General features: G+C 42.2%; 17 protein-coding genes across 17 annotated transcripts; 10 read left to right on the top strand and 7 right to left on the bottom strand.

Annotated features, from left to right (window-relative positions):
- Positions 1-65: 65 nt before the first annotated feature.
- On the bottom strand, positions 66-3,131 carry PAS_chr1-1_0145 (Cytoplasmic protein with a role in regulation of Ty1 transposition; the record flags this gene model as incomplete). Its single annotated transcript, XM_002489745.1, has 1 exon — positions 66-3,131. One exon carries the CDS (start codon positions 3,129-3,131, stop codon positions 66-68), a length of 3,066 nt encoding a protein of 1,021 aa, XP_002489790.1.
- A 670-nt stretch (positions 3,132-3,801) lies between these two features.
- PAS_chr1-1_0146 (uncharacterized protein) lies at positions 3,802-4,752 on the top strand (the record flags this gene model as incomplete). Its single annotated transcript, XM_002489746.1, has 1 exon — positions 3,802-4,752. One exon carries the CDS (start codon positions 3,802-3,804, stop codon positions 4,750-4,752), a length of 951 nt encoding a protein of 316 aa, XP_002489791.1.
- Positions 4,753-5,091: 339 nt separating this feature from the next.
- On the top strand, positions 5,092-6,420 carry PAS_chr1-1_0147 (Putative mannosidase, essential glycosylphosphatidylinositol (GPI)-anchored membrane protein; the record flags this gene model as incomplete). The annotated part of the gene is made up of 1 exon (XM_002489747.1): positions 5,092-6,420. One exon carries the CDS (start codon positions 5,092-5,094, stop codon positions 6,418-6,420), a length of 1,329 nt encoding a protein of 442 aa, XP_002489792.1.
- A 6-nt stretch (positions 6,421-6,426) lies between these two features.
- On the bottom strand, positions 6,427-7,389 carry PAS_chr1-1_0148 (Hypothetical protein; the record flags this gene model as incomplete). Its single annotated transcript, XM_002489748.1, has 1 exon — positions 6,427-7,389. One exon carries the CDS (start codon positions 7,387-7,389, stop codon positions 6,427-6,429), a length of 963 nt encoding a protein of 320 aa, XP_002489793.1.
- A 239-nt stretch (positions 7,390-7,628) lies between these two features.
- Positions 7,629-8,837, top strand: PAS_chr1-1_0149 (Hypothetical protein; the record flags this gene model as incomplete). Its single annotated transcript, XM_002489749.1, has 1 exon — positions 7,629-8,837. The coding sequence occupies one exon, from the start codon at positions 7,629-7,631 to the stop codon at positions 8,835-8,837; it is 1,209 nt and encodes a 402-aa protein (XP_002489794.1).
- Positions 8,838-9,028: 191 nt separating this feature from the next.
- Positions 9,029-10,735, top strand: PAS_chr1-1_0150 (Protein of the Sec1p/Munc-18 family, essential for vacuolar protein sorting; the record flags this gene model as incomplete). Its single annotated transcript, XM_002489750.1, has 1 exon — positions 9,029-10,735. The coding sequence occupies one exon, from the start codon at positions 9,029-9,031 to the stop codon at positions 10,733-10,735; it is 1,707 nt and encodes a 568-aa protein (XP_002489795.1).
- A 30-nt stretch (positions 10,736-10,765) lies between these two features.
- On the bottom strand, positions 10,766-11,938 carry PAS_chr1-1_0151 (Protein that relieves transcriptional repression by binding to the Cyc8p-Tup1p corepressor; the record flags this gene model as incomplete). The annotated part of the gene is made up of 1 exon (XM_002489751.1): positions 10,766-11,938. The coding sequence occupies one exon, from the start codon at positions 11,936-11,938 to the stop codon at positions 10,766-10,768; it is 1,173 nt and encodes a 390-aa protein (XP_002489796.1).
- Positions 11,939-12,100: 162 nt separating this feature from the next.
- On the top strand, positions 12,101-13,375 carry PAS_chr1-1_0152 (Cytochrome c lysine methyltransferase, trimethylates residue 72 of apo-cytochrome c (Cyc1p); the record flags this gene model as incomplete). Its single annotated transcript, XM_002489752.1, has 1 exon — positions 12,101-13,375. The coding sequence occupies one exon, from the start codon at positions 12,101-12,103 to the stop codon at positions 13,373-13,375; it is 1,275 nt and encodes a 424-aa protein (XP_002489797.1).
- Positions 13,376-13,446: 71 nt separating this feature from the next.
- On the bottom strand, positions 13,447-14,928 carry PAS_chr1-1_0153 (the record flags this gene model as incomplete). The annotated part of the gene is made up of 1 exon (XM_002489753.1): positions 13,447-14,928. The coding sequence occupies one exon, from the start codon at positions 14,926-14,928 to the stop codon at positions 13,447-13,449; it is 1,482 nt and encodes a 493-aa protein (XP_002489798.1).
- A 449-nt stretch (positions 14,929-15,377) lies between these two features.
- Positions 15,378-16,223, top strand: PAS_chr1-1_0154 (Small subunit of the heterodimeric cap binding complex that also contains Sto1p; the record flags this gene model as incomplete). The annotated part of the gene is made up of 1 exon (XM_002489754.1): positions 15,378-16,223. The coding sequence occupies one exon, from the start codon at positions 15,378-15,380 to the stop codon at positions 16,221-16,223; it is 846 nt and encodes a 281-aa protein (XP_002489799.1).
- A 4-nt stretch (positions 16,224-16,227) lies between these two features.
- PAS_chr1-1_0155 (Nuclear thiol peroxidase, functions as an alkyl-hydroperoxide reductase during post-diauxic growth) lies at positions 16,228-16,890 on the bottom strand (the record flags this gene model as incomplete). The annotated part of the gene is made up of 1 exon (XM_002489755.1): positions 16,228-16,890. The coding sequence occupies one exon, from the start codon at positions 16,888-16,890 to the stop codon at positions 16,228-16,230; it is 663 nt and encodes a 220-aa protein (XP_002489800.1).
- A 204-nt stretch (positions 16,891-17,094) lies between these two features.
- Positions 17,095-19,950, top strand: PAS_chr1-1_0156 (Hypothetical protein; the record flags this gene model as incomplete). The annotated part of the gene is made up of 1 exon (XM_002489756.1): positions 17,095-19,950. One exon carries the CDS (start codon positions 17,095-17,097, stop codon positions 19,948-19,950), a length of 2,856 nt encoding a protein of 951 aa, XP_002489801.1.
- Positions 19,947-20,654, bottom strand: PAS_chr1-1_0157 (uncharacterized protein; the record flags this gene model as incomplete). Its single annotated transcript, XM_002489757.1, has 1 exon — positions 19,947-20,654. One exon carries the CDS (start codon positions 20,652-20,654, stop codon positions 19,947-19,949), a length of 708 nt encoding a protein of 235 aa, XP_002489802.1.
- Positions 20,655-21,690: 1,036 nt separating this feature from the next.
- PAS_chr1-1_0158 (Putative transmembrane protein involved in export of ammonia, a starvation signal) lies at positions 21,691-22,482 on the top strand (the record flags this gene model as incomplete). Its single annotated transcript, XM_002489758.1, has 1 exon — positions 21,691-22,482. The coding sequence occupies one exon, from the start codon at positions 21,691-21,693 to the stop codon at positions 22,480-22,482; it is 792 nt and encodes a 263-aa protein (XP_002489803.1).
- Positions 22,483-23,444: 962 nt separating this feature from the next.
- On the top strand, positions 23,445-24,056 carry PAS_chr1-1_0479 (uncharacterized protein; the record flags this gene model as incomplete). Its single annotated transcript, XM_002489759.1, has 1 exon — positions 23,445-24,056. The coding sequence occupies one exon, from the start codon at positions 23,445-23,447 to the stop codon at positions 24,054-24,056; it is 612 nt and encodes a 203-aa protein (XP_002489804.1).
- Positions 24,057-24,293: 237 nt separating this feature from the next.
- Positions 24,294-25,214, top strand: PAS_chr1-1_0159 (uncharacterized protein; the record flags this gene model as incomplete). The annotated part of the gene is made up of 1 exon (XM_002489760.1): positions 24,294-25,214. One exon carries the CDS (start codon positions 24,294-24,296, stop codon positions 25,212-25,214), a length of 921 nt encoding a protein of 306 aa, XP_002489805.1.
- Positions 25,215-25,265: 51 nt separating this feature from the next.
- On the bottom strand, positions 25,266-26,375 carry PAS_chr1-1_0160 (Protein disulfide isomerase, multifunctional protein resident in the endoplasmic reticulum lumen; the record flags this gene model as incomplete). Its single annotated transcript, XM_002489761.1, has 1 exon — positions 25,266-26,375. One exon carries the CDS (start codon positions 26,373-26,375, stop codon positions 25,266-25,268), a length of 1,110 nt encoding a protein of 369 aa, XP_002489806.1.
- Positions 26,376-26,648: the final 273 nt, after the last annotated feature.

The following is a 26,648-nucleotide window of genomic DNA, read 5'->3' on the forward strand; positions in this document are numbered from 1 at the left end:
AATAAAGGTTGGAATTTCTGAATTTTCATGTGTAAACAATGTACATAGTAAAGGATTATTTAAGGTCAGTTAACGCCCCATAGTGATAACCCAGCTCCACCGATTACGGCGTAGTTTTTGCCAGAAATATTACAGACATCTGAGCATCCGGTATCTGCAACAGCAGTTCGTTTTTGAGCCTGTAGAACTAGTTTGTCCTGGTCAATCTTCCAAATTCGAACTACTTGATCAACAGAGGTGGTGAAAAACGTGCTAGAATCAATTACATTGAGGCCCGTAATGGTGGAAGTAGCGGCAGAGTCTTTAAAATCAACAATGCTCAAGTTTAGAGTAGATTTTTCAGGTGTAAACGTCAGATTCAGTAACCCCAGTGCATTGTCATCACCTCCAGTAATAATGAGTAGTTCAGTACTGGAAGCTTGAACAAAGTCCATAGCTTTGATCCCGGATTGATGGATTTGCTGTTTAACCAGTAGCTCTCCCAATTTGGATCCGCCGATGCAATGTCCCTGGATTTGACCCCCAGATAAAAGGCTGTAGCCACTGTCATTCAAAGAATGTGTGATATCCCAGATGCAAACGTGCCCGTCAGTACCTGCCGTCAAAATGTACAGATTGCCTCCAAGTTGAAGGAACTTCACATTCCATATGCAAATGGTGGTATATTTTCCGTCAATTACTAGCCGGAACTCTCTTTTTGTAATTGAAAAATCCCATACTTTGATAGTAGAATCTGAATACACTGTGGATATCAAGAAGCCCGTAACTTTACCGCTTTCATCGGCTCGTTTCATAACATCAAAGTCCATAATACGAAGATCAGGATGTATTTCACTTGATGGTGGCAAAGTAGCATAATTAGAGATCAAAGGTACGCTTCCCTGGATACTTTCAGAGATCAACCATACAAAGAATTCCTCTCTTGCAGCAGAACTCAAAGCATATTGTAAACCAAGCTCCTTATCTTGATGAATTATCTTGGCCTTTTGAAGACCACTAACATGCTTTCTAAGAGTCCAATATTGAGTGATTTCTAAGGAGTTTTCATCTATGCTGGAGAGTTTCAATGTTGTATCTTCGGAGCCAGTGAGCAGTAATCGTTTTCCGTTCACAGAGCTTGAGGAAATAGATATATCACGAACTTCCCTTCCATGTGTTCCTTGCCTTAAAATACTATCTCCTTTCCACAAGGAGGATCCGGTATGTCTGACGTTCAAAACGGAGGCTCGAGTATAAATGAATGAGTAGTCATTGGTATTTGCATCTCTGATGTTGAATTGCCACAATCTATGAGGCCCTCCGCAAATCTCATTAAAAACTTCTAGTTGTTTGGTTTCATTCCACAGAAAAAATAAGGAAGACTTGAATCCGTAGAGCAGTAAATCCCCACTTGACGGATGAATAAAACAGCCCTCCACGAAACCTTTCTGAACTCTGTTCTCTTGAACAATTAAATCAGTAATGCTATTGTTTGATTTTGACAATTGAATGTAGTAGAACCACCCATCTCTAGTTGTTAAAATTATCAGAGATTCATCTTCAATGGAGGATAACACTTTCAAAGATGAGATCGTGTCACCAGGAACGTATTTCTTCCACACTTTAAAAGGCTCTAAATCATTTTTCAAAGTTGAGATATCATACAAGGCGATGGTGGTATACCTGGAACCAATTAGTAACCATTTGTTGACAATATCAAAAGAAATACAACTAGAGACAAATCTCATGTCTGGTTTGATTAATGTGTGCTGAGTGAACTTGATGTTCTCCTCCAAGTCTATGATGGTGAGAAGAAATGGCTCTTTAGGGTTGGGAGTTTCAGTACAGATAAGAACTGAATGTTCGTCGTAATCGGCAATCAAGACATTAGAAATGTTGGATTTACTATGTTCAAACACAGAATTAGGTATCAAAATGTCTTGAATAAGCAAGCGATCAAATTGCAGGAGTCGAATGTATCCTTTATTGTTGGATAATAATACCAACCTTCTTTCTTTTTGACTTTTCATAATGACAAAATTTTCCAGGGATGGGTCTTGTTCTATTAGTATCCAATTATCTTGCCCCGTTTTCTGTAAGATTTTACCCTTTGAAGTAACTGCCACAATCAGGTTATCAAACTCTGCAACTCCTTTCAAGATTTCATCTTTGGCAAACGGTGAACCGGTCGATTTACTGATGGAGTCTACAGAAAATTCTAATTCTTGAAACCCTTTCCTGGCCAGTTTACTATTCAGATCGACTAGTCTTATTCTCCCATCAGCTCCTCCAGTAGCCGCTATTAATTCATCCTGAGAAATAGCTGCACCCCAAATATGCTTTCCATAATGAGTGTCAAAAACTTTCAAGCACTTAAGTTCCCCTTTTTCTCTGTCTACAGCCCAAGAGCGGGCTGTACAGTCCTCAGAAGCACTAAATACTTTGGTATTATTGTCATAAAACTGTAAACTCCAAATTCTAGCCCCGTGACCCCATCCACTCATGAGACATTCCCCAGATTCAAGATCCCACACTTTGACAGATCGATCATCGGAACAGGACACCACCAATTCTCCGTTAGTGTCAGCTTGTACTCCAAATATGGAGCCTTCATGACCTTTTAGATTGTGAATAACGGAACGAGAGCTCAAGTCCCATAATAAAATGCCACTCATCACTGTTCCTGCACAGACGATAACCTTATCAGGAAGAACTCTGATTGATCCCGAGTACAAAATACTTCTCTCGTTGCAATGAAGAGTTTCAATTATTTGAAGTGAATTCAGACAGATTACCAAAACAGCATTATGAGCCGTCAGGACGTACAACAAGGAGTTATCATAGCTGAACGAAGTTGAGATAATCCAATCACTGACAAAAAATTCATCTAGTGTCCTCTCCTCATCAAACAAATGATCCCATCGAGAGATAAGCAGAGATTTAGCACCATGAATAGCCACTGAACTGCCGTCATTGGAACCTTGTAACCCATGGACTCTATTATCTTTAAAGACGGTTCTTTGTCCCACCATCTCTCCTGTCACATAGTCATACACTTCAATGGAAGGCCCGTTTCCAGAGTAAAGTTTTCCGTCTTTAAACTGAAGAGCTGTTATCGGTCCATAGCGGACTACTGGGCCAAAATCTTCCATTAATGTGTAAAGATCTTGCAACAACGATTTGTTGGAGAAGTTTAACAGAATGCATGCATAAAAAAAAAATTGAAATTTCCATATGTATGATTACATAAGCACGGACATAACCACAAAAGGTGCAGGATCAACGGTTCCATTGAGTTACTCAGACTGGATTACCAATAACAGTTGCAGAAGCAGTACTCTTGTATACAGAGTTAGCAGTAGTGTGAAGGTGTACTTGCTGCTAGCAGCCATTGATGAATTTGATCTCGGATCAATTCAGCCAGGCATTCTGAATATCATAAGACGACTGTTCCAATGGACTAAAAGACCAAATAAATCCCTTTCTGTTACACAGCAGTAAGAAACACCATTGATCATTGATCAACACCTGATAAAAACTCCTTATAAAGGTGTCCCCTTTTAACTCCCAGGCAATCAGTGCATGCTAGGAATTCTGTCTTGAATACGTCTCTATCAACAATGAAAGGCTGATATTTATTAGAGGCGCAATTATCAGAGCACCTGTAGTAGTACCAGCTGAATTTATTGTAGATTGACTGATTGTGTCAAATGTTCTTCTAATTTTAAGATAAACCCCTCACTACTTCTCACATCGCGCAAAAGTTCATGCTTCTAATAAGCGAGCTCCTTGAAAGCTAAGATAGTACCAAAATACACGTTAATGCCAACAATCCCAGCATATAAAACGGTAAATACGACTAAATTCACCCGATTAGTTAATCAGATAGGAAAGAATATAAGCAAAAGTCCCTTGATGGATTCTGCAAGTCCCCAGCCTAGTGAATTGAACGTTCGTCCGGTGAAAGTCGTCAAACCTCTAGTAGTTTCATTTGATGCCTATGATACCATCTACGAGCCAGTGGCACCGGTGCACCAACAATACCATGCAATAGTTACGAGATACAAAGGCAATTGGCCGAGTGAGGAGGAGATTTCTACCAGATACAGACAGCACTACTCTCAATTGTGTCAGGAGTATCCCAATTACGGTAAATCAGCTGGTTGGCCTATTGAGATATTCTGGAAAACGCTTTTGAATAGAGTGTTTTACGATGGAGAGCCTACAATCATGGACGCGGTCGTATCTGAGATTGCCTCTCATTTCTCCTCTCATGCAGCTTACCACGTATTTGAAGATGTCGAGCCTCTCCTACAAGCATTGGCTAAGAATGGGGTAATACCGGCCGTGGCCAGCAACGCAGATGAACAGGTGACCCACCTGGTGTTGCACACGTTCGGACTGATCGATTATTTCGGCAAAGAGAACATATTTTTGAGCTATCACCTAGAGCTTTCTAAACCCGATCCAGCATTTTTCGAAAAGATAGGCACAAAGCTACTGGAGCTGAAAAATGGAGAACATTCATTGAAAGGCTTGAGCAAGGCCGAGATAAAAGACCATTGGTGGCATGTAGGAGACGATTATAAGAAGGATGTTTTATGTTCACAACGTGCTGGTATTAGGAGTGTTTTGTTAGACAGAAAGGGCCAATATGGGTTCCTTAAAGAAGGAGAAGACAGCGTGATAGTTCACGATCGGTTCATAGTGGCTCGGTCATTGTTGGCGTTGATAGATTTATTTGGCATGAATGAATCTGGTAAGGGAGCTTAGGAGCTCTGGGACGAATTAAGAGGTATCTACGCATTTGGAGTCATAGCATAGGGAACGTTTAGGACCGGATTCGGATTTAGGTAGACTAATTCAAGTAAGATTCTTACAATTTTGATGTGTCTGCGGGAAAGAGTTTTTATTCCACCTAACGACGAAATATGGCACAGCCTGCCTGCCTTCTCTTGCACTACGCACCAGCGTTTGCTGTGTCTCTTGGCAAGCACCACTATATTCTCCTTGCAACTTTTCGACTCCGCCAAACTCCTCTGAAACACCAAACATCTCGCGAATTCACTTCACTTACTTTCTTCTCCAAGACCCTACTTCTATAAATAAACTATGTGGATCTTGTGGCTTTTGACGACAGTCTCAGCTCTATCGCTGGACGTTGACTCTAAGGACTCCATCTGCGAGGCCACTACACATATTATAAATGGTATGATGGACTACTATGAAGGAACGAGGTATGGAGGTACTGTGGGAATGTTCCAGACACCATATTACTGGTGGCAGGCGGGTGAAGCATTTGGAGGAATGATCGAAAACTGGTTCATGTGTGACAACAACACGTACGAAGAGATCATTTATGATGCTCTACTGCACCAAACAGGTGACAACTTTAACTATATCCCTGCCAATCAATCCACCACTGAAGGAAATGATGATCAGGGTTTCTGGGGATTTGCAGCAATGGGTGCCGCTGAGAGAAACTTTACTGATCCCCCAGAAGATTATCCAAGTTGGGTTGCGCTGACTCAAGCAGTCTACAACACAATGTGGGCTCGTTGGGATAATGCCACCTGTTCTGGAGGTTTACGTTGGCAAATTTTCACGTGGAATTCAGGCTACGATTACAAGAATACTATCAGTAATGGGTGTCTTTTGCACATTGCCGCGCGTCTGGCCAGGTTTACTCAAAATGAGACTTATGGCGAGACGGCGGAACAAGTCTGGCAATGGCTAGATGATGTTGGGTTTATCAACGACCAAGGTGGAACATATCTTATCTACGATGGTGCGAATATCGTAAGTGGAGAGTGTACTGATATTACAACTATCGAGTGGACCTATAACTACGGTGTCTTAATGGCTGGCTGTGCTTATATGTACGATTTCACCCATGATGAAGTGTGGCTAACTCGAACGACCACGTTGCTTTCTTCAATATCCATTTTCCTGAATGACAATGTCATTTATGAACAACAATGCCAGGCTGCTATGAATTGTAACAACGATCAGCGGTCTTTCAAGAGTATTTTCAGTCGATGCTTGGGCTACACGGCCAAGCTAGTACCCTCTTTGACCGACCAAATAATGACAATCCTGACAGCTTCGGCTGAAGGGGCTGCCAAATCGTGTTCTGGTGGTACTGATGGAGTTACCTGTGGTCTCAATTGGAATATAGGTGCTTATGATAACATGTATGGGCTAGGTGAGCAGATGAGTGCTTTGGAGGTAATTACACAGTTATTGGTGCTTGATTCCCCGGCTCCTTACTCGCAGAACGAGTCGTCGTCTAAGAGTGACCCTGAAGCTGGAATAGGGTCTTCCACCCGAATTAATATGAATGATTTGGACATCACAGGAAAGGATAAAGCTGGTGCTGCTATCTTGACAGTGTTGGTACTCGGCGTTTTCATTGGAGGTCTGGTATGGATAGTGCTCTAGAAGCTCTTACTTCACCTCTTCATTCCATATTTGGGCTTTGATAGCTTCTGCCTTCGCTTGTATTTCCTTTACTGAGATAGTGGAAGGCCGGTTTTGTATATCCTTTGGCACTTTATTTGCCGCGTCTAATCTTTTCAACGATTCAGCTACCGGATTTACGTACCTTCGAACGTTTAAATACTCCTTGGAATATCGTTCAAATTCAGTACGAAACTGGGATGTAGAAAAGAAACCATTCGTCTGTGGTTGTTTAACTGGCATTTTAACGTCTCTAAGCGAACTTTCTCTTTGTAACCATAATTTCTGTTGGGTTCGTGTGTCTTCGTAGCCTGTACCAGCAATGTGGACATTCGAAGGGTTGAATATTAGACTTGCATTTCTCGAGGGAGTATCCTGTGTATTTTGCGGAGCAGATGTGACTAATGGAGGACCCTGAGGGCTTGTTGTTCTGAATTCACCCATTGTCTGGGCCAATAATTGAGAGGGTATACTTATCAATGACCCTCGCAACGAGGCAACTGGAGCTATGCTTCTCTCTATGCCAGTTGACTGTGATAGCAGGACGTCCCCTCCATATAATCTAGGCAGACTGTCTTCTAATGTTGCCCCTGAGTTGCTTTCTACAACCTTGACATCATCGTCAAATTCTTCTACTTCTTCTTCACTTAGCTCTGGACTTCTAGTCTCATTTTTTGTGAGAGATTTCAAAGCCATTCTGTCCAATATGCCGTCCGTACTTTTCGACCTGTTAAAGTCAGGCCTTATCGTGTGGTCTAACGCGTTTACGGCCTCATATGAAGTGATTCGGGGCAGTTTATTCAGGTTTTTGCCATGAGAGCCATTCCTTACGAGTTTTTTCCCACCTCCAGCTGTAAACTGGGTCTTTTTTGGTGTGCCATGCCGCTTCTTGTCATGAATGGAATTTAGTGATCTCCCTCGTTGAACTGGCGGAGGATTTGTGGGCGACATCCTCGGCAGAACGGGGGGAAATGTGGATCTAGAAAGAGAGATTTTCTTTGTGAAATAAATCGGACAGAAGAGAAACGTTTTGAAATATAAGGAAGTGTTCGCGAAGATCTTGATAGTGGGGGGAGAGCATCAAGATAGTGGGGAAAGTTTAAACTAATATCTACCAGTGGTCTTCCCTGCAAGGTTTTCTTCTAATCCGCTGCCTACTAAGGGACTAAAATTGATGGCCTGAGCAGTCCATGAATGCATCTAGTATCCAAAGAAAAAACCCATACCAAAGCAAACAAACAGCCTATTTAAATTGGTGTCACAATGAGGGGAAGAAATTCATTCCAGGTCCGCCCAAATTGCGTGAGATCGTTACGCCAAAGAGACTCTTCCTGTTCCTGAAAACTCATATTGAACCCGCCAAAGTACGAGAAATCCCCCTCTCGTTTGCATCCTTCGATGCATATGTGAGCGCTATCGTAGACTTATATCATAGGCAACGTACTGAGTTCAAAGTTAGACCTGTATTAGACGATCCAAACGAGCCTGATGCGGATTGGGTGACACCAAGAGACGACAGAGTTAAAGAGTATTTGAAGCAGATCAAGAAAGAGAGACAGAACGTACATCGCGTGACTCAATCGCATGAGATGGCCCAAGAAAGAACGGTTACCCCAACATCAACTAACTCTTCAAATATGCTGATACCCACTACGTTCACAGGAAACAGCGACCCATCCCTGCTGTCAAATGAATTCGGTGGAATTGAGCCCCCTACAGGGTATTCGATTGTGTCTAGCCAAGGATTGAGGGGTTCCTCCAGCAGTACATCTTCTTCTGGAACCGATATTTCATATCTCAACCAGCAATTAGCTAAAACAAATGATAAGGTTAACAGATTATCCATGGATGTTCAACAGTTAAAAGAATTGCTGACTAATACCAACAACAAGGTGACACAGATCGTGGAAATGCTCACTTTAGTGTCTAAAGCAGGACAAGTTGGAGCTCACCGAACACCTTCGCAATCTGAGCCAGTCTCTAATTCAATGGAACCTCCACAACCTGCAAACGGTCAATATGGCATTGCTCCAGTATCTGTTCCGTTCTCCAACCCCACTGGAGCTCCTCCTGCTCCAACAACAACTGTAATACCTGAAATTATTCTCAATAACAAAGCAAAAACAATCTCTGCCATCTGGCGGGAGTACAAGATTGGATACAAAGGACAACCTTCTTTAGCAGAAATGGAACGGAAATATGGTACTAGCTGGCGTCGTGGACGTATCAGGAAAACTGTGCAGAGAAGGAGAAGGATAGCACAGGCTATAGAGACCTATATCAACCAGGGGCTTACAGAAGAAGAAGCGCTTTTTCGGTTGGAGAAGTACCGACAAGAAAGGTCAAAGAGCCTTTTTTGGCTCTATTCCAATGTTCCAGAAAATTCTTATGACTTGTAGAGAAGTTATGTGCTTCTGATGTTATCTGGAGATGGCATCTCTCGCAAAGTATTCGCAAAGTACCCTCTCTTATCAAGAAATGAACATTGCTCGAATTTTACTCCACTAGCCCCGTTGGATCTTCGCTAGACAATCAACATCTTCTCTAACAATCGGAGCCTTATAAACAGTTTCCGCCACTAACAACTAACATGGACTTGGTTAAGGTTGGACAATCCTACGTGGATAAAATTGTCACAGACACAGGCATTAAGGTTCTTTTATTGGATGATATCACTTCTTCCATAATTTCCCTAGTGAGCACCCAATCAGAATTGTTGAACCATCAGGTGTATTTGATCGACAAGTTGGAGAACGAGAATAGAGATACGATAAAGCAATTGGATTGTGTGTGTTTCCTATCAGTATCAGAAAAAACTATAAACTTGCTTGTTGAGGAATTAGGAGCTCCCAAATACAAATCCTACAAGCTCTACTTCAATAATGTAGTTCCCAACTCATTCTTAGAGAGGTTGGCGGAGAGGGACGATTTGGAAATGGTCGATAAGGTCATGGAATTGTTCCTAGATTACGACATTTTGAACAAGAACTTGTTTTCCTTCAAACAACTGAATATTTTCAATTCAATTGATGCTTGGAATCAGCAACAGTTTCTCTTGACTTTAGCAAGCTTGAAATCACTCTGCTTCTCCTTGCAAACGAATCCTATAATCAGGTATGAATCTAATAGTCGAATGTGTTCTAAGCTAGCTTCCGATTTGTCATACGAATTTGGGCAAAGTTCTAAAATTATGGAAAAGTTCCCGGTGAATGATATCCCTCCTGTCCTGTTAATTCTTGACCGAAAAAACGACCCAATCACTCCATTATTAAATCCTTGGACTTATCAATCTATGGTACACGAGCTTTTAGGAATTTTCAATAATACGGTGGATTTAACGGGAACTCCTTCTGATCTGCCCCCAGATCTAATCAAACTGGTATTGAATCCCTCTCAAGATCCATTTTATGCTCAGTCTCTATATTTGAATTTCGGAGACTTGTCCGATAGTATAAAAACATACGTAAACGAGTACAAAGAAAAAACCGTCAAACACAATTCTAATGAATTGACAGATTTGAATGATATGAAACACTTTCTGGAATCTTTTCCAGAATTCAAAAAACTTTCAAACAACATTTCCAAACATATGGGCTTGATTACAGAATTAGATAGAAAAATCAACGAAAATCACTTATGGCAAGTGAGTGAATTGGAACAATCCATAGCTGTTAATGACAATCATAATGCTGACCTTCAAGAACTAGAAAAGCTGTTGACATCTCAAGAGTTCAAGATTGCCAACAACTTAAAAGTTAAATTAGTATGTTTGTATGCCATACGATATGAACTTCATCCCAACAACCAGCTTCCAAAAATGTTGTCAATACTTTTACAGCAGGGGGTGCCAGAGTTTGAAATAAATACAGTCAACAGGATGTTGAAATACTCGGGAAGTACCAAACGATTGAATGATGACTCTGAATCTTCGATATTTAACCAGGCAACAAATAATCTACTGCAGGGGTTCAAACAAAGTCATGAAAACGACAATATTTATATGCAGCATATTCCAAGGTTGGAAAGAGTTATCAGCAAGTTAGTGAAAAATAAGCTACCCACAGCGCATTATCCGACTTTAATCAATGATTTTTTGAAGAAGCAACGCCCTGTTTCTGATCTAAATGGAGCCAGGCTGCAAGATATTATTATTTTCTTTGTTGGTGGAGTCACTTATGAAGAGGCCCGAATAATTAACAATTTCAATCTGGTGAACAAGTCTACGAGGATAGTTATAGGGGGAACTACAGTACACAACACGAATAGTTTTATGACTCAAGTTCTAGAATTGGAGTAGACACTTTAAATACAACTTTTACTTTTTCAATTATCCTGGTGCACCAAATCGTTGCTCCCATCGCAGTAGTTTTCTTGTAAGAGAGTCCATCATAGTGAGAGTGTTTTTCGATGAAGTAATGAGATTAGTCTCAATTTTCAATTTGAGAGCTGTATCTTCATCATCTGCATCGTCTTTCAAATGCTTGGTAAGCTGGGCCCTTTCATTCTCTTCATTGGCCATTTCGATCTGTGTTCGTCCGATAAACTCTAAGATTCCGGCGATTCTTTTGCGCATTTCTATCATACTGATCTTGGAAGAATGCGTCTTTGGTTTGAACGGCTTTTCAGAATTCAACTGTAAGATTTTTTTATCTTCTTTTTTGCTTTCTTTAGAAGAAGATGAAGACGATGCAGATTTCAGCCTTTTACTCTTGAGCTCTTTTCCCTTTTTATTAGACACAACAGTGTCGTTCTTCCTCTTATTGGACGAAGGCTCACTTTCATCGCTAGTATGTTCCGTGCCATTGGAATTAGCAGTTCTTCTGGGTCTCTCCAATACCTCTATCGTCTCAGGTTTTACTCCGCTCTCTTTGGCACTCAACTCCAGGGCCTGCTGTAACTGTCTGGATTCTCTGACACTTAGCCTTGATCGAGCTTCCTCTTGTTTGACGCTTAGTTTCTCCTTTGCATCTTTTGAGTCCTTTGTTTCCTTACTCTCTTTACTATGCTTGCCATCTTTGGAGCCCTTGACATCTCTGTTTTTCTTTATCTCTTTGGCATCCTTCGTGTCTTTCGTTTCGATTTGATCCCTTGAGTCACTTTCCTCCGGAGCACTCTGGTTAGCAGGCTCAGTTTCCTTCAGGCTTTCGGGCGGATCGTCTTCGACTTTGACTTCTCCATTGACGGGTATATACAATGACTTCGTTCCATGTTCTATCAATGCATGCAATTCAGGTTTACATTGCTCGCACCAATACTTTTCAGGTGAATCAGCAGTATCTTTGATGCCTACACAGTAGCCATGTTGCCACACTGAACAGTTTTCACACTGAATGAAGAACCCAGTGTCGACGCTGGAATCATCGGTGTTGAGCTCTTCGTTACCGCATATACAACGGGTAACTTCCTCGTCCAGATCCTCGTCAATGTCCAGGTCTTCTTGATCAGGACTTTTTTTCAAACTGTAGTCCTGTGATCGTCCTCGTGTCCTTCGGAGAGGCATCTGTTATTCAAATCCAGGTTTATATGGATAGATAAGAAAATAATCAGGTAAGGAAGGAGAGTGAATGAGCAGAGTGAGAATAAAGGCGCGAAGGAGCATTTAGCAAAATGTGTGCTGTCAGGGCGACCCGAGCCCAATATAGATCTCAGCTATTTCCCTGAAATGGGGGAAATGGAGTTATCGTTGGACGTGGAGTATCCAAACAACTTAGTGGAGATTGGCCAATCGTCGATTGATGGTGGAGGCTCGGGAATATTCGTGAATCTGGAAAAATTACGTCAATTACCTCCGTCAAAGACGTATAGTCTCATCGTTGTAAAGAGATCATCCACCATTTCATTGGAGGAATGCCAAAGGGTTCTCCAATCACTATCAGAAACCTCCAAGTCTAGTGAAATAATTCGCCATTGCCTTCTTTTTGTTCACCAGCATCTCGGCGATCAGCTCACAGAAACCTTGATCGTCTTTTTTTACGTTGTAGGATACCATTGTATCATTGAGCTCGGACTGGATGTCCCTCAAATTAGCAAGTTCAAGTCTTATCTGCAGGTTCTACTGAACACTGAAGTTAATTCCATCCAGAAAGATTCGTTGGAGGAGTTAAATGCTATCGAGCCATACATGTCGAGAGATTTTTTGTTTCAAGTAAATTTAAAAGCATTGAAAAGTGACTATGCTATTTATGAACTTTTCATTGAATCTGTTGAAAAGTATGGTATCACCCAAGACAAGCTGTCTATAGAACAATTTCTCCAATTCAAAGCTGCTGTTAAATCTAGGACCTTGGAAATTCCCGGGAAAGTTTTAGATGACGATCAATTTTCAATCTCAATTACTATGGTTCCCATACTGGACTATATCAACCACAGCAACAGTTTAACTAACTCATTCTTCGATGTCAACGAAGACAACGATATTGTTTTGAAATTTGAGTACTCTTCCGAGGCTTTTGATGGTCAATCAAGCCAAGAATTGTTCATCTCTTACTTGCCGTTAGAGGATGTTGGAAAATTGTTTTTCAATAGTGGATTCATCCCCACCGATGACGGTTATAAGATAATTCAATTTCCTATCAACGAGATAGATCGCCAACTTTTGATCGAAAACGAACTGCCAACCTCCTACATTTTTCTTCTACAAATCAAGGATAACGAAATAGTACAAGTAACCTTTCCTTTTGATCATCTGATGAAAGAAGTCACCAACTCCGATCTAACCACTTATCATGCTATTGTCGCTCAAGATTGTACCAAAGCATTGGAGAAACTTCCCTCTAATGTCAAGGGAAACATCTCTGCTTACGTTTCATTCATACGCAAGGTTCTTCAATTTGTATCCAGGCAGAAACCAGAAACTTTCAGCCAATTCACAGGTCCTAGAGATGAATCGCTAATACAAGAGCTATGCTCCTTGATATGGCCATCGACCAATATATAATAAATCCAACCGTTTCATAAAAGATAAAAAGAAATATACTATAAAAAGAGAAAACGCATGGAACCGACAAGTTATTTGTCCGGTTTTAGAAGATCAAAGGAGCACATGAGTCCTTTGTCCACACTCATTACGGCACCGTAGTTATCAAATTCGCCACAATAGTTAGGTGCACTGAAAACTGTCACCAACTTTCTGTTATTAAAAAACTCGTATCCATCTTCCACCACCATGTGTGCTCTAACGATGAGATCGAATTGAAAATGCTTACAGAACTTGTTGATCACTCTCTTTCCAAAACAATAGGAAACTCCTCGGTCATTCTCTTTCCAGGCTAAAATGTCCGCATCTGGGTCGGACCATAAAAGATCACTAAGTATACCAGATTCTGGAACGTCTGTGGGACGCTGGATAGAGTTGATTTGAGCTAAATTGGTCAAATGAGGAGAAAGTCCTCCATGAACACAAAATATTTTGTTTCCGATAGTTGCTGCAATGGGAAGCGTGTTGAACACATCAACGAAAGCCTTCCATATTTTGGAGGAGGAAGTCCGTCTTTTGCATTCATCATAAAATCCATATTGCTTGGTGATGTTAGCACACTCATGGTTCCCACGTAGTAGGAAAAAGTTTTCAGGGTACTTGATTTTGAAGCATAGTAGAAGTATCATGGTTTCCAGGGATTGCTTTCCTCTATCGACGTAATCACCCAAGAAAAGGAAATTGGACGAAGGAGGAGAACCGCATAACTTGAAAATTCTCAGCAGATCGTAGAACTGACCATGAATGTCACCTACAATCTTGACAGGAGCGGCGAGCTCTAAGAGAGTAGGTTGGCTCAAGAACACCTCTCGTGCCTTTGCACAGATAATCTTCATATCATGGTTTGAAACACATATTTTCTTGGAGAATGACCGAGAAAGACCGGCTTCAATAAGGTTATTTATTACCTCATCGATGTCTACGTCGAGTGGATCACCTTGAGAAGATCCCGACGACAGCGTAGACTCCTTACGACCTCTCTTGGAAATAAGATGTTCCTCTTTCAAAGGGAAAGCAGTGGGTAAAGTGGGTGTGGCGGGTGTTGGTGTAGACTCTTGTGAAATTTCGAATATCGGGTCCAGCGACATTCGACTTTGATTTTCTTGCGAAACCTTGCCAGTAGCGTTGGAGGTAGGAGGTGTAGTGGACGAAGACAACGAACACTCCGATCCTAAAGAAGAAGAGAAAAGAAGGTCATCAGAGTTGTTGGTAAAATTAGACAGACATCTTGCCATCTGGGCGGAGATCTCCAAGTCATAAGGGGATACTCCTGTTAGCGGCGAAGAACGTGAAGTCTTGGTAGGCTGGGGGAGGGCGTTGACGTTGATATTGTGCGACCTCTGTTTGTGTTTATGATTAAGATTAGTAGACAGCGACGTCGCCGCCGCCGCAGACTTCTCGTCTAGTTCCCCGTTTAGTTCGTCTCCTGCGACACCATTGGAGCTGTTGCTGTTGGCGTGGGAGTTAGTTGTTATTGCTGCATTAAGTTCATTTTTGGACGGGCTGTTTCCCATGGTATGTTGTAAACTTTGACTTTAAAATTGAAAGAAAACCAGGTAGGGTTTAATAGGGAGGTTGTCAGAGGGGGGTGTGGTACAAACTGTTCGTTGCTTGGTACAATTTGTAATGTAAAAGAGTCAGGAGAGAGGGATCCACTTTTGATGGAAAAGCAGGAGTTAATGTCGTGTGCATACTAAATGTAAGAATGCACACACACGCATCTTCGAGTCTCACAAAGCAAAATTAGCATGAGCACGAAAGGCAGACGAAGGTATTATTAAGCTTTGCCGTTGGGCGAGGATCACAAGAGGTGCCACGTGAACACGCGAATTTTTTGTTCTATCCAGTTTTCGCAATGGGAGGGCTCAGAGGGCTGAGGGCTCTACTTGATTCTCAACTGCGTAGAGACAGACTCCTTTAAACAGTCTCTTTAACTCCCCTCAACGGCAACTACCGCTCCATCATGTCGTCAGATCTCGGAGAATTTGATACTCCTGATTTTGATAGTACTGCTTCCAGACTTGATAGACCTTCCTCCTACTTAATTCACAAAGCAAGACGAAATCCAAACGGATACGAAGAGCTCAAGAAATCCCTTCAGTCTGCCACCGTTTACGTCGGGCGCATAGGGGTCTACGTTACTGAAGAACAGATACATGAGCTTTTTTCAAGATGTGGTAAGATTAGGGAAATTATTATGGGATTGAATGCTAAGACTCAATCACCAGCAGGATTCTGTTTCGTTATATTCAGCTCCCCGACCTCGGCCCTTAACGCTGTCAAATATTTAAATGGAACAATGATTTTCAATAACAAGATGGAAATAGACTTGGATCCTGGATTCGAGGATGGAAGACAATTTGGACGTGCTACAGATGGTTCCCAGAAACAGTATAACTCGTACCAAAGTCGAACCAGGCCATCTGGGGGATACGGGAGATCAAGGCAAAGCAACTACCGTGGTGGCAGACGTGGAGGAGGCGGAGAAAGAGGTGGCTACAGATCTTACAATCGTAATTATGAGAACAGTGAAAACCCACGTTTCACCACTGGCCAACTACCTCCCCCCCCGCATCAAGCTCAGGGTTACAATAATTCGTATGATAACCAGTATCAGGGAGAATATCAAAATGGTTACCAAGGTAGCCACCAGAGCAATCAAGGAGGATATCAAGGAGGTTACCAAAAGGATCATCAGCAGCACTCCTATGATAACTCTCAATCCAATCAAGGTGAACGGACATACGATAATAGCGACAGAGAATCTTATCAATCTCATCAGCAGGATCTACCCCCTCATATGAAATAACTAATTATTTACCTGCTAATTCTAAGACTTGATCATATGCACTTTGCACACTCTTTTCAGGTGAAATACCAACCTGGGAGACTTTTAATTTTCCATCTACAAAAATCCAGTGACTTCTCACCACCCCTTTTGGCTGTTTCTTGGCACCTAATAGTCCAATGAATTCTCTTGAAGGATCAGTCAACAGATCATATGGCAGACTCTGTTTACTGATGAAATTTTTCTGAGCATTAGGAGAATCGGCTGATAACCCCACTACCGTGGCGTACTTCTTCAGTTCCTCGTAGTTTTTACCAAAACCCTTTGCCTGCCTAGTACATCCAGGGGTGGAAGCCTTTGGGTAGGCAAAAATGACTAAGATTGGTTTCTTAGCAGCAAGGTCTGTAAGTTTGACCGGTTCAGAGTCCTGATTCAACAGCTCCAGATCTGAGATTTTGTCTCCAACCTCCAACTTTGTGGAAGGAGCAGAAACAGGAACGGCAGCTTTTTCAGAGGATTTGCTGGAGCCATTTGATTGTTTCACGTCGTGTTCCTCTTCGTCCCCCTTGGGGATCTTCACCTTCTTAGTTTGCTTAGTTACTTTTTTATTGGGCTTCTCCTCCTGCTTAACCTCCTCCTCTGCCTCCAATTCTCTTTTTCCTGCTAGTCTTGTCGATCTTCTAACCATTTTAATCTTAATTATTAGGAAGCAATGAAGGTTCAACAGGGAATTCCATTTCCCCTGTCCGCGGTGCGCCAGATTTTTAGATAATTAAAAAAAAGTTCGGGACGCGTGAGCCAGATCCCCTCAAAGACCTCACAAGTACCAGCTCAGCTGTCAGACACCCAAGTACCGTCTCACAGCGTTTTCAACCGCCATTCACCAATTGAAATGTCGGAAACAGAAACTTTAAGGGATGGTCATTTTCACACGTCGGGTCCGACTTACAACATTGAGCGGTTCTCTCCCCTTCCAGTTGCCTCTGGCTTAGATCAGTCACCTAACAGAAAAGGCGTCAAGTTCTCTGAAGATGTCCAATTATCTCCGCCAAAGATAATGTCGTCTCCTAGAAGGAGACACACAGCTACAAAACCTATTTTAAAGTCATCATCTCCTGCCTCCTCTGCTAACTCGTCTCCCTTGAGGAAACCTAACGGAAGTGGGTGCTTACCGACTGATCTCAGTTTCTGGTCTTCTGGATCCATTATCGCAACAGCTCCAGGTACCGAGAGAGCAATATCAGTGCTTATTGGATCATGTAAGGTGTTACGGGATCCCAATTTCAAATACAAATTTGAAGCTTACGCTACAATGAACGGAATACTGCGAGAAAATAAGATTAATTTCATAAAGGCGCCCCTAAGTGAATACTCAGAATATTTGATACAGGAGACGTTGGAAGATATTTGCCATTATGAAGCTTACTTGACTAACACAACCAATTCGGAATTGGACCCCTTCCTATTGCGAACAACTATACAATCCATTAAAGTTTCATCTTTCATCTTATCAAACCCTGACTTATCTTTCAAGTTATCCAACACGCTCTGTTCGAAGATAATGGTCAAATGTTGTGAACTGTTGACGAATCAAAGTTTGGGTAAATCTTTGTCGGCTGCTCTGTTGCAATTGATCAAAGAGGAATCGGTGGATCACAAAGTAATATCTTTGAATCCATACTTCGCCGAAACATTGCTATCCTCGGTGTTGAACATGAAGTACTTTCATAGTGCCACGCTACTCATGGAGAAACTTTTCATCATCAAATGCTTTTTAATCAAGTTCAAACGTACCATGATTAAGAGTTTTAATTCCTGGTTTCCATTTGTCTTTGCATGTTTAACGGATACTTCACATCCTACGTTCTTCAAAATCATTCAATCTGCTACCAATACTTTAAGGGAATGTTCATCTCAATTTCAATACAACAGAAGCATGAATGAGCTCACTAACATATTCCTGACCAGTCCCATGACTTCATCAATGCAATCGATTCACTCTGATACTAGTCGATCGAACGCAAAGGGAATTGAGGTGCTGGTACAGAATCTGATCAAGTTGAGCTCCATAAGCTCGATGGAATGCGCCACTGCCATAAATATCTGGACCCAGTTTACCTTGTTGTTTAACGTGTTTACTGCTACTAATAGCTTTGATCTCTGGAGCTTTAATCAGTTGTGGCTGTCTCCGTTAGCTTACTTTGAGGAAAATGGACCCCAGGATTCCAAATCTTTGTTGGAAGTTTTTAAATGTTGGAAAATCATCACCCAATATTGCTTCTTTTCTGAAAAGTTGAATAGCTTTCCTTCAAACTCCAACCCTGAAAAACTCAACAAAATGACCCTTTTGATTGGACAGCCACTAGCAGTTTTCCGCAGAAAGAAGATAGAAATAGGATCTAAATTATTCAAAGAAATAACAAGTTATCAAGATTGGGTTTTCTTTACCATAACGAAAGCTTCCAAATCCATAAATGATCCAATTTGTAAACAACAACTATTCCAGAACTCATTTGTCGCAGTCCTCAATCAAGCATTTACGGGAACTGGCTCTAAGCTTGATGAGGCGGGATCCGAATTGGCAGTGAATTATGTTCCCTGTTTCATTGATTGCTCATGGGCACCTTTGCTACCTTTACTAAGTGTTTCTGCAATGCTTGAGATACTACAGCGTAATATCACTTTGGAAAAGGGCAATGCCAAACTGCTTGAATCCTATTTGACGAGTGCCCTAAGTGAGATGGATCCGTCTACAAGAATAGATTTCAACGTTTTCTACAGCTGTTGGGTCAAGTTAACGGGAGGACCGGAGAATATGATACGATCGTTTCCGTTGGTGGAAGTGATTCATTATCATAGGACTTCGAAGTTACCCATTAAGGAGTTGCTTCGGAGTTGGTATTCGATCGAAAGGATGCAAGTGATCTTCTTGCAAAGATTGTTGGATTACTCCACCAGAGAAAATGACCTTGAGGTAATTTCGGATGTGGTGGTACCAATCCTTTCTGACGGAGAGGGGATTGATAGCGGTCTTATTGAAGGCACGATTAATATTGTGACTCGATTTAGTGAAGAATTATTTTTCGGTACGGATAAAAGGATCATCACAAAATTGTTTAAGGAATTTGCTAGGGAGAATCCGCTACCTGTCAAGAATGAGAGTTTAGGGAAATTATTAGCCGCAGAGTTCGTATCTTCAAACGCGTTGCCGCGGTGCCTCTTCCAATTGCTAGAGAATGGGGAAATTGACCTGAATCAATACTATAATGCGATTGACAATTTGACTCCGTACAATCCGAGGGTTTCGGGCTATGTTTACCAATTAGCAATGAAGAATTTGTTTTTGGTTAAGCAGTTGCATCTTTCTTACACACAGTTCTCTCAGGTTGATATTACGGAATCGTATGTTGTTCCTGATCTCTCAAAATATGCGACTGTTTCTCTAGACTCTCTTCCCCAGAGCTCCTTACCGGACACCGTGAAAATTTCGCAGATCACATCAAAGGACTTGGTACTAACGGATGGAGAAGATGAAGAGGAAATTACTAATTCTACGGTTAGTCCTAAGAGGAAGAGGGTTGGAAATGATCAACAATTGAAGAAAATAAAGGTGGATGATAATTTTAAAGTGCACGAGATAATGAGAAATCTTCAAAGAACGATTGATGAAGGCTTGGAAAAGTCTCAAAGAGAGGAATTGATTGATCAACTACTATCAACTATAGTCATGCTAAGAAATTTGGGCTAATACTCAATCAATGGAACCAAGAATTGAACACCAACCTTAACAGTGTCGACAAATTTGACTTGAGGGAAAACGTCTTTGAACTTGAGATCCAAGCCACTCAGCCCAGCACATCCAAGTAGGATGATTTTGGCACCTTCGTCAACCAGTTTCTGGACTTTCTCTTGGAGCTTCTTGAACTTTTTGGGATCTTGCAACTCCAGGACTTCAACATTGGCGGCGATGGTGGGGAGACAATACGAAGGCAACTTCTTTTCTCTTTTTTCTATTGTGGAACCTTTCCCGTAAAAGAAATCCAACAAAGAGTCATCAAGAATTCGTTCCCATTGGTTGTTGGATGTCAAGATGGCAAACTTGTGATCATCAGTAGCCAGTCCCAAACTATACAATAATGAGCCCTGGAAGATACCTAATGCCTTAATTGAAGGGAATTCTTTAGTCAGCATCGGAACCAAAGGATGATCTGAGAAGCAGCATACAAGCACACCATCCACGGGAGACTCATCGATACGTTTTTTCAACGCTGGAAAGCAAATTTCAGCAGAAACTAATGCATCATCTTCATTATTGATTGATTTTGGTGCTTCAGGAGGAGCTGTATAGAATTGAAGCTCATAGGAATGTGGGACAGAAACTAATTGCTCCAGATTGTCAGTGATAGACTTAGAGCTGTTCGGGTTGACCACCAGAATCTTTTTGGGTGCCATTATTGAGGTAGAAAGTAAGCTGTCTATTTTGTCGAATGTTGCTGCTTAGTAAATTAGAGATACCGATTTGCGCGAAAATTTGACACTAGATAAAGGGTGCTGCGAACGAAACACACTCGCACATATCTTACGTAATACATTTTTTGTAAGTTCCACAAAGTCTCTATGTAGTTCCCGACGGACCTTCTTGATACAGGCTGCGACCCGCCTACCGGTTATCAGCTCATCGGGTCAGCCCATCTCTACGCGCTTGTCCCGTACACCTAAAGTTTCAGTTCCACATAGACCGGAGTCCGCTGAAATCTTATTGCAAGAAAAGCGGGCAAGCTTTTCGCTGTTTTCTGCAAGTTAAAATTTGCCAGAAAGTAATTTATTAGAAGCAGCGAAAAAAAGAGGGGCACTCAGGCATCTCCGAGATACCGACAGAGGGCGGAGACAACTGCTGCCAAGACTTCTGAGCAATTGTATGGTAGCACTTACTACTATAGTAGCTAAATAAGATATGGAACATGCATTAAGTATCGCCATCCACCCCCCGGACTCCACATTACGCTTTACTCCACAAAATCGGCACAGGGGAACGGGGGGCGGGTAGATGAAGTACGCCTGAAACAATTATCCTAATCCCCTCCTACATTAAAAAAACCCCTTGGATCTTTGTCACCCCCCTCGCCCTAAGCTTTGGGGTTCTAGTGATGCGTAGGGGAAAAAAACCCTTAGGGCCCCAAAGGGACTAAGGGATCACTAATAGAACAATTTCACACCGGAGCCCGCGATAGAAATAAATAAGGTGACCGGAGGGACGGTAACAACAGTCCGAATGTTGTGCCAGAAAATGGCTTTTACCTGGGGTTCTGTCCCGCATTGTCATCCCCAAATATGACACCGAGAATGACTTCTCGGAGCAGAATACTTATCCCCATCTTGTATATAAATAGAGAATAATTTTCCTCCAGTTTACTCAATCATTCACCAGACAAGCAGTACAACAAGAGCTTCTTTCTTACTACACACCTTCTTAATTATAAACTAAACTATGAGTGAACAAGACTTTGAAAAACAAATCTCCGAGGACTCCTACCGCCACAACGATGTTCAGCAGGTAGCCACATCTGGTGCCAACAACGAATTCATTCACATTGGTAACCAAAAGTTCAGAAGATCTGAGCTGGCTGAGGCCTTCGGTGGTACGTTGAACCCAGGTTTAACTGCTCCTTCTGTTCACAAGTTTGCCAACCCAGCTCCATTGGGTCTGTCTGCCTTCGCCCTCACTACATTCGTCCTGTCCTTAATTAATGCTCACGCTATGGGTGTCACCACTCCAAACGTTGTTGTTGGTGCCGCTTTCTTCTACGGTGGATTTATCCAGCTGTTGGCTGGTATGTGGGAAATGGCAATCGAGAACACTTTCGGTGCTTTGGCCCTGAGTTCTTACGGTGGTTTCTGGATGTCTTGGGGTGTCATCAACACTCCATGGTTCGGAGTTGCCGAAGCCTATGGTGACAATGCTAGAGACTTTGAGGTTGGTGTCGGATTTTTCCTACTTGGCTGGGCCATTTTCACCATCATGCTGACTGTCTGTACGCTCAAGTCTACTGTTACTTTCTGTGGTATGTTTGCTATTCTGTCTCTGACTTTCGTGATGCTTGCTGTCGGCCACTTGGCTCCTTCTGTCAACTGTAACAGAGCTGGTGGTGTTTTGGGAGTTGTTTGTGCGTTCTTCGCCTGGTACAACGCCTACGCCGGTGTTGCTACTAAGCAGAACTCTTACTTAACTGTCACTGCCCTACACTTGCCAGGATCTGACCACTACAAGAAGCGTAATTAAGTATTTATTATGTAGCTTGAGGAATTGATTTCTAAAGGCCAAAGATGATGTAGAGCAATAGTAGAGTGATTAGCAAGTTTCTGAACATGTTTTGTGGTCGGGTATTAGGCGCCGTACCTCTGTATTTTTTTTTTTGGCAGATGGGATGACCACTGTGCTTACATAATTTTCGATGGGCCCTTTTGGAAACGACCACTCCTTCCGATCACGTAATACTAGGCGAGTATCACTACGCGTCGGTATCCGCATTTTAGCCGCTTTAACGACAAGGTCAGGGTAAATACTGTGTTGCATGGGCGATGCCGTAGGATCTGGCCAACTTGGAACAGAGCAGCCCACCGCGTAGGCAGCGCTTGGGACCAGTTTGTTAGCCAATCAGTTCCCCCGTCTGAGTCCCTACACGCTCAGGCTTGCATGGATATGCATGAAAAATGTCAACTCAGTCGCACACAGGGATGCTGTTGTCGTGGTGAGAAAAAGCTAAAATAGCAAACCCATAGCAATCGAGAGACTGTGATTGGAAGCAAAAGAACCAGGCATTGACTAGGAAAGACTGACAAGAAAATTAGACGGTGCCAGTGGTATTTCATTGAATTGCACTGAACACGCCTCCCATTTCCTTCCCTCAATCCATTCAAAGGGCAATTAAACCTTATCTCGGCCTACATTAGTTGTCATGGAAACGTCTCACTTTCTCTCTGTGTCCCACAGTAGCGAGTAGGCGGAGAGACCAAAAATGGTCTCTCGGCCCTAATCAAAACATCCTTTGTCGCGTTGTTTTCAGATCGATTCGCAATCTGAGAGAAAAACAATAACACCAAAATAAAAGCTTGGAAAAAGAAAACATGATTCACATCCACTAGTAAAATATAAATACTCCTGCCGCCTCCCCCTTTCCTTTCTTCTTATTCCTCAACTCACTGTTTCAGTTTATTCCAACTACTTTCACTCACTTATCAAAAATGCAATACAGATCTCTCTTTTTAGGTTCCGCCTTATTGGCCGCTGCTAACGCTGCTGTTTACAACACCACCGTCACTGACGTTGTTTCCGAGTTGGAGACCACCGTTCTGACTATCACCTCTTGTGCTGAGGACAAGTGTATCACCAGTAAGTCCACCGGATTGATCACTACCTCCACCCTCACCAAGCACGGTGTTGTCACTGTTGTCACCACTGTCTGTGACTTGCCAAGCACCACCAAGAGCTACGTCCCACCTGCTAAGACTACTACTATTCCTCCTCCAGAGAAGACTACCACCACTGTCCCACCTCCAGCCAAGACTACCACCACTGTCCCACCTCCAGCCAAGACTACTAGTACCGTCCCACCTCCAGCTAAGACCAGCTCTCACCATGAGTCTACCATCACTGTGACTGTCCCATCCTCCACTTCTACCAAGAAGATTGAGACTGAGTCTACCACTTACCACTTTGTTACCCAGACCACTACTGCTAGAAACATTACCCCACCAGCCATCACCACCCAATCTCACGGTGCCGCTGGTATGAACGCCGCCAACTTCGTCGGATTAGGTGCTGCCGCTGTTGCCGCCGCTGCTTTGGTCTTGTAAGTTTGATCACTGAATTACCTCACACGGTTGTATTTTAGCAAAATTTCTTCGTAATTAACCAATTTTTTTATTTACAAACTTTGTAGAGGTCGCTTTTTCAAGAGATAAAGAGCGATCGGCCTTCGGTTTTTTATTTCCGCTTTGGGATATCTCCGAAGACTTAAGGTTAAGGCTTATATATTGCGCGATGCACCGTTTCTATTTCTCTCCCGCTTTTCATCCTTAAGTCCAATCAGTATGGCTTTTTTGTCGAAGTTCTTGGGGGGCAAATCCGGCGAAGCCCAGGCGGCTGAGGAGATCTCAGAAATAGTTCCTCTTTCACAGTGCCCCGCTACTTGTTCGGCCGCTGAGTGCTTCACAAGGTATCCAAACAGTTACAAAGATGACCCAGGCTCCAAAAACGATCTCCTTTGGAAATCAACTAAACCGTACTCTTTACACATTATCATTCCAACGGGTAAGTCCGATTGGAAGCGTGACGCCACTGATGTTGATGGCACGATTTTAAAATCAATCTCTCATTGGGCTTCATCTACCAAGCTGGTTCCAAAAGCGGTTAAAGTCTCCACATCATCCATACCCCAGTCTAATGCCAAGGATCCAAGAATTGCCGAACAGACAGCTGGGGATATTTTAATTCTTCCGTACTTTGTATGGGTCAAGCAGTTGTGTATGGAGGATGTTGATGCCGTATTGGACGAGCTAGTGCCCATTCTTTTTTCAAATTTCTCTATCGAAACTACCCAAGTGGAACCAATAGATATTCCCGCCGAAATCAAAGGTTATGAGATCGTTAAAGACACAAACAAGTCCTATGTGTTCTTGTGCTCGCATAAAACAAGGGATAAACGTTGCGGAATCACCGCACCTATCATTAAGAAGGAGATGTGCATTCACCTTCGTGATCACGATCTCTACAGAGATCTCGGAGATGATAGACCAGGCGGAGTGCAAGTTCATTTTATCAATCATGTCGGAGGTCACAAGTATGCAGCAAATGTTCTCATTTACTTGAAGTCTGGGGCTAATATCTGGTTGGCAAGATGTAACCCCTTTAATGTCAAACCTATCATAGAAGAAACCATCCTAGGGGGCGGCAAAGTGTGGCCGGAGCATGTGAGATTGGTCCAGAAATCTACAAAGCCTCTACAGTGGTAGAGTTATAGCGTTATTTATTTACTTATCTAGAAAGGTATCTTTTTCATTTACTTATAGCTCTTGGTGTAATAACTGGGGTTTTGACTCAGTTTTGGCCTCAATAAAATTGCGCAAGATATTCAGTCTTTTAATCACAGAGTCTGAATTGTTTGCCGATAGCTTTGTATTCAGCATTTTTGATAGCCTCTCAACTTCATTGTTGAGGAATTCATTCTCTCCCTTCAACAACTTTTCTATGACCTTCTTGTGGTATTTGACACTGAATTTGTCCTTGATATGTTCATGGTTGCTTAGCAAGTCTAACGTTGACTCCAATAAACTTTGGTCTTTTTCCTTAATGTAATTGGTAAGTTTATCACTCACTCCTGGAATTAGACCGGCGTTGAAATTCAAAGTTCCATCTGGATCACGAAATAAGCCAGCTTGTTCATTGACAAATTTAACCAAACCTTCAACAGTTCTATCTGGAGATTCATATCTTATTGGTTCATCTGAGCCTGCTGTGAAGTACAGGATAGTCGGGAAAGATTGAACTTTATACTTCGCCTTAATATTCTCACCTTCCACAACATCGGTAACAACGTTTCCGATGACAATATCGTCATTGCCAAAAGCTTTGGCTAACTTCTCCCATTCAGGATGCAATCTTTTGCAATATCCACACCACGAAGCAGTAACTGCAATAAACCTGTCCTTCCCAACAAGGTCATCTATTGTTGAATCATCAATTGATTGAACTAACGAAGGCTCATTTACTTCCGCCTTCTTCTTCAACTTCAAACCAGTAGTTGACTCCAAAAAGTTCAAAAAGCTTTCACTGTCTCTTGATCCAGAAAATTCGATCGGATGAGATATGTCCTTGGGTGTGAACAATTTCATCGTCGGAAATCCATCAATATCGTACACCTTCATGTACTTTGAGTATTTGTTAGCATCAATGGCGGCAATCTGGATCAGATCACTCTTTGGCTTCAGTTCTTCGGCCAGCTTTTCATACTCTGGATTCATTCGCTTGCAATGCGAACACCAATCGGCATAAAACTTCACTAAGGTGTACTTTCCGGACTTTAGAACCACGTCATCAAAGTTCTTGTTGGTCAGCTCAATGACCTCAGCAAAGGCCAACGTAAAAAGAAGAAGCAATGCACTTAATATTTTCATTATCCTAGACAGACCCTTTCAAGTGGTTGGACAGCAAACGGGGGGAGGAGAAGACAATCGGAAGGCAAAAAAATAACCTGGTGAGGGTTGGCTCTTGGGGTTATGTAAGATTAAGCAAAGTTGAGAGATCTGTCAAGATGTTGGGACCTTCAAATCTTACGTAAGCTTAAACGATGTCGGGTGGCTGTCCGACCTGCAGATCCTCGATCCTCAGTCCATGTTTGATAATAATATGTATGCATCCCTGTTTCAACAAGAGCACACCAACGCCAA

Source organism: Komagataella phaffii, chromosome 1, assembly GCF_000027005.1.
Source record: "Komagataella phaffii GS115 chromosome 1, complete sequence".
Classification (NCBI taxonomy): domain Eukaryota; kingdom Fungi; phylum Ascomycota; class Pichiomycetes; order Pichiales; family Pichiaceae; genus Komagataella; species Komagataella phaffii.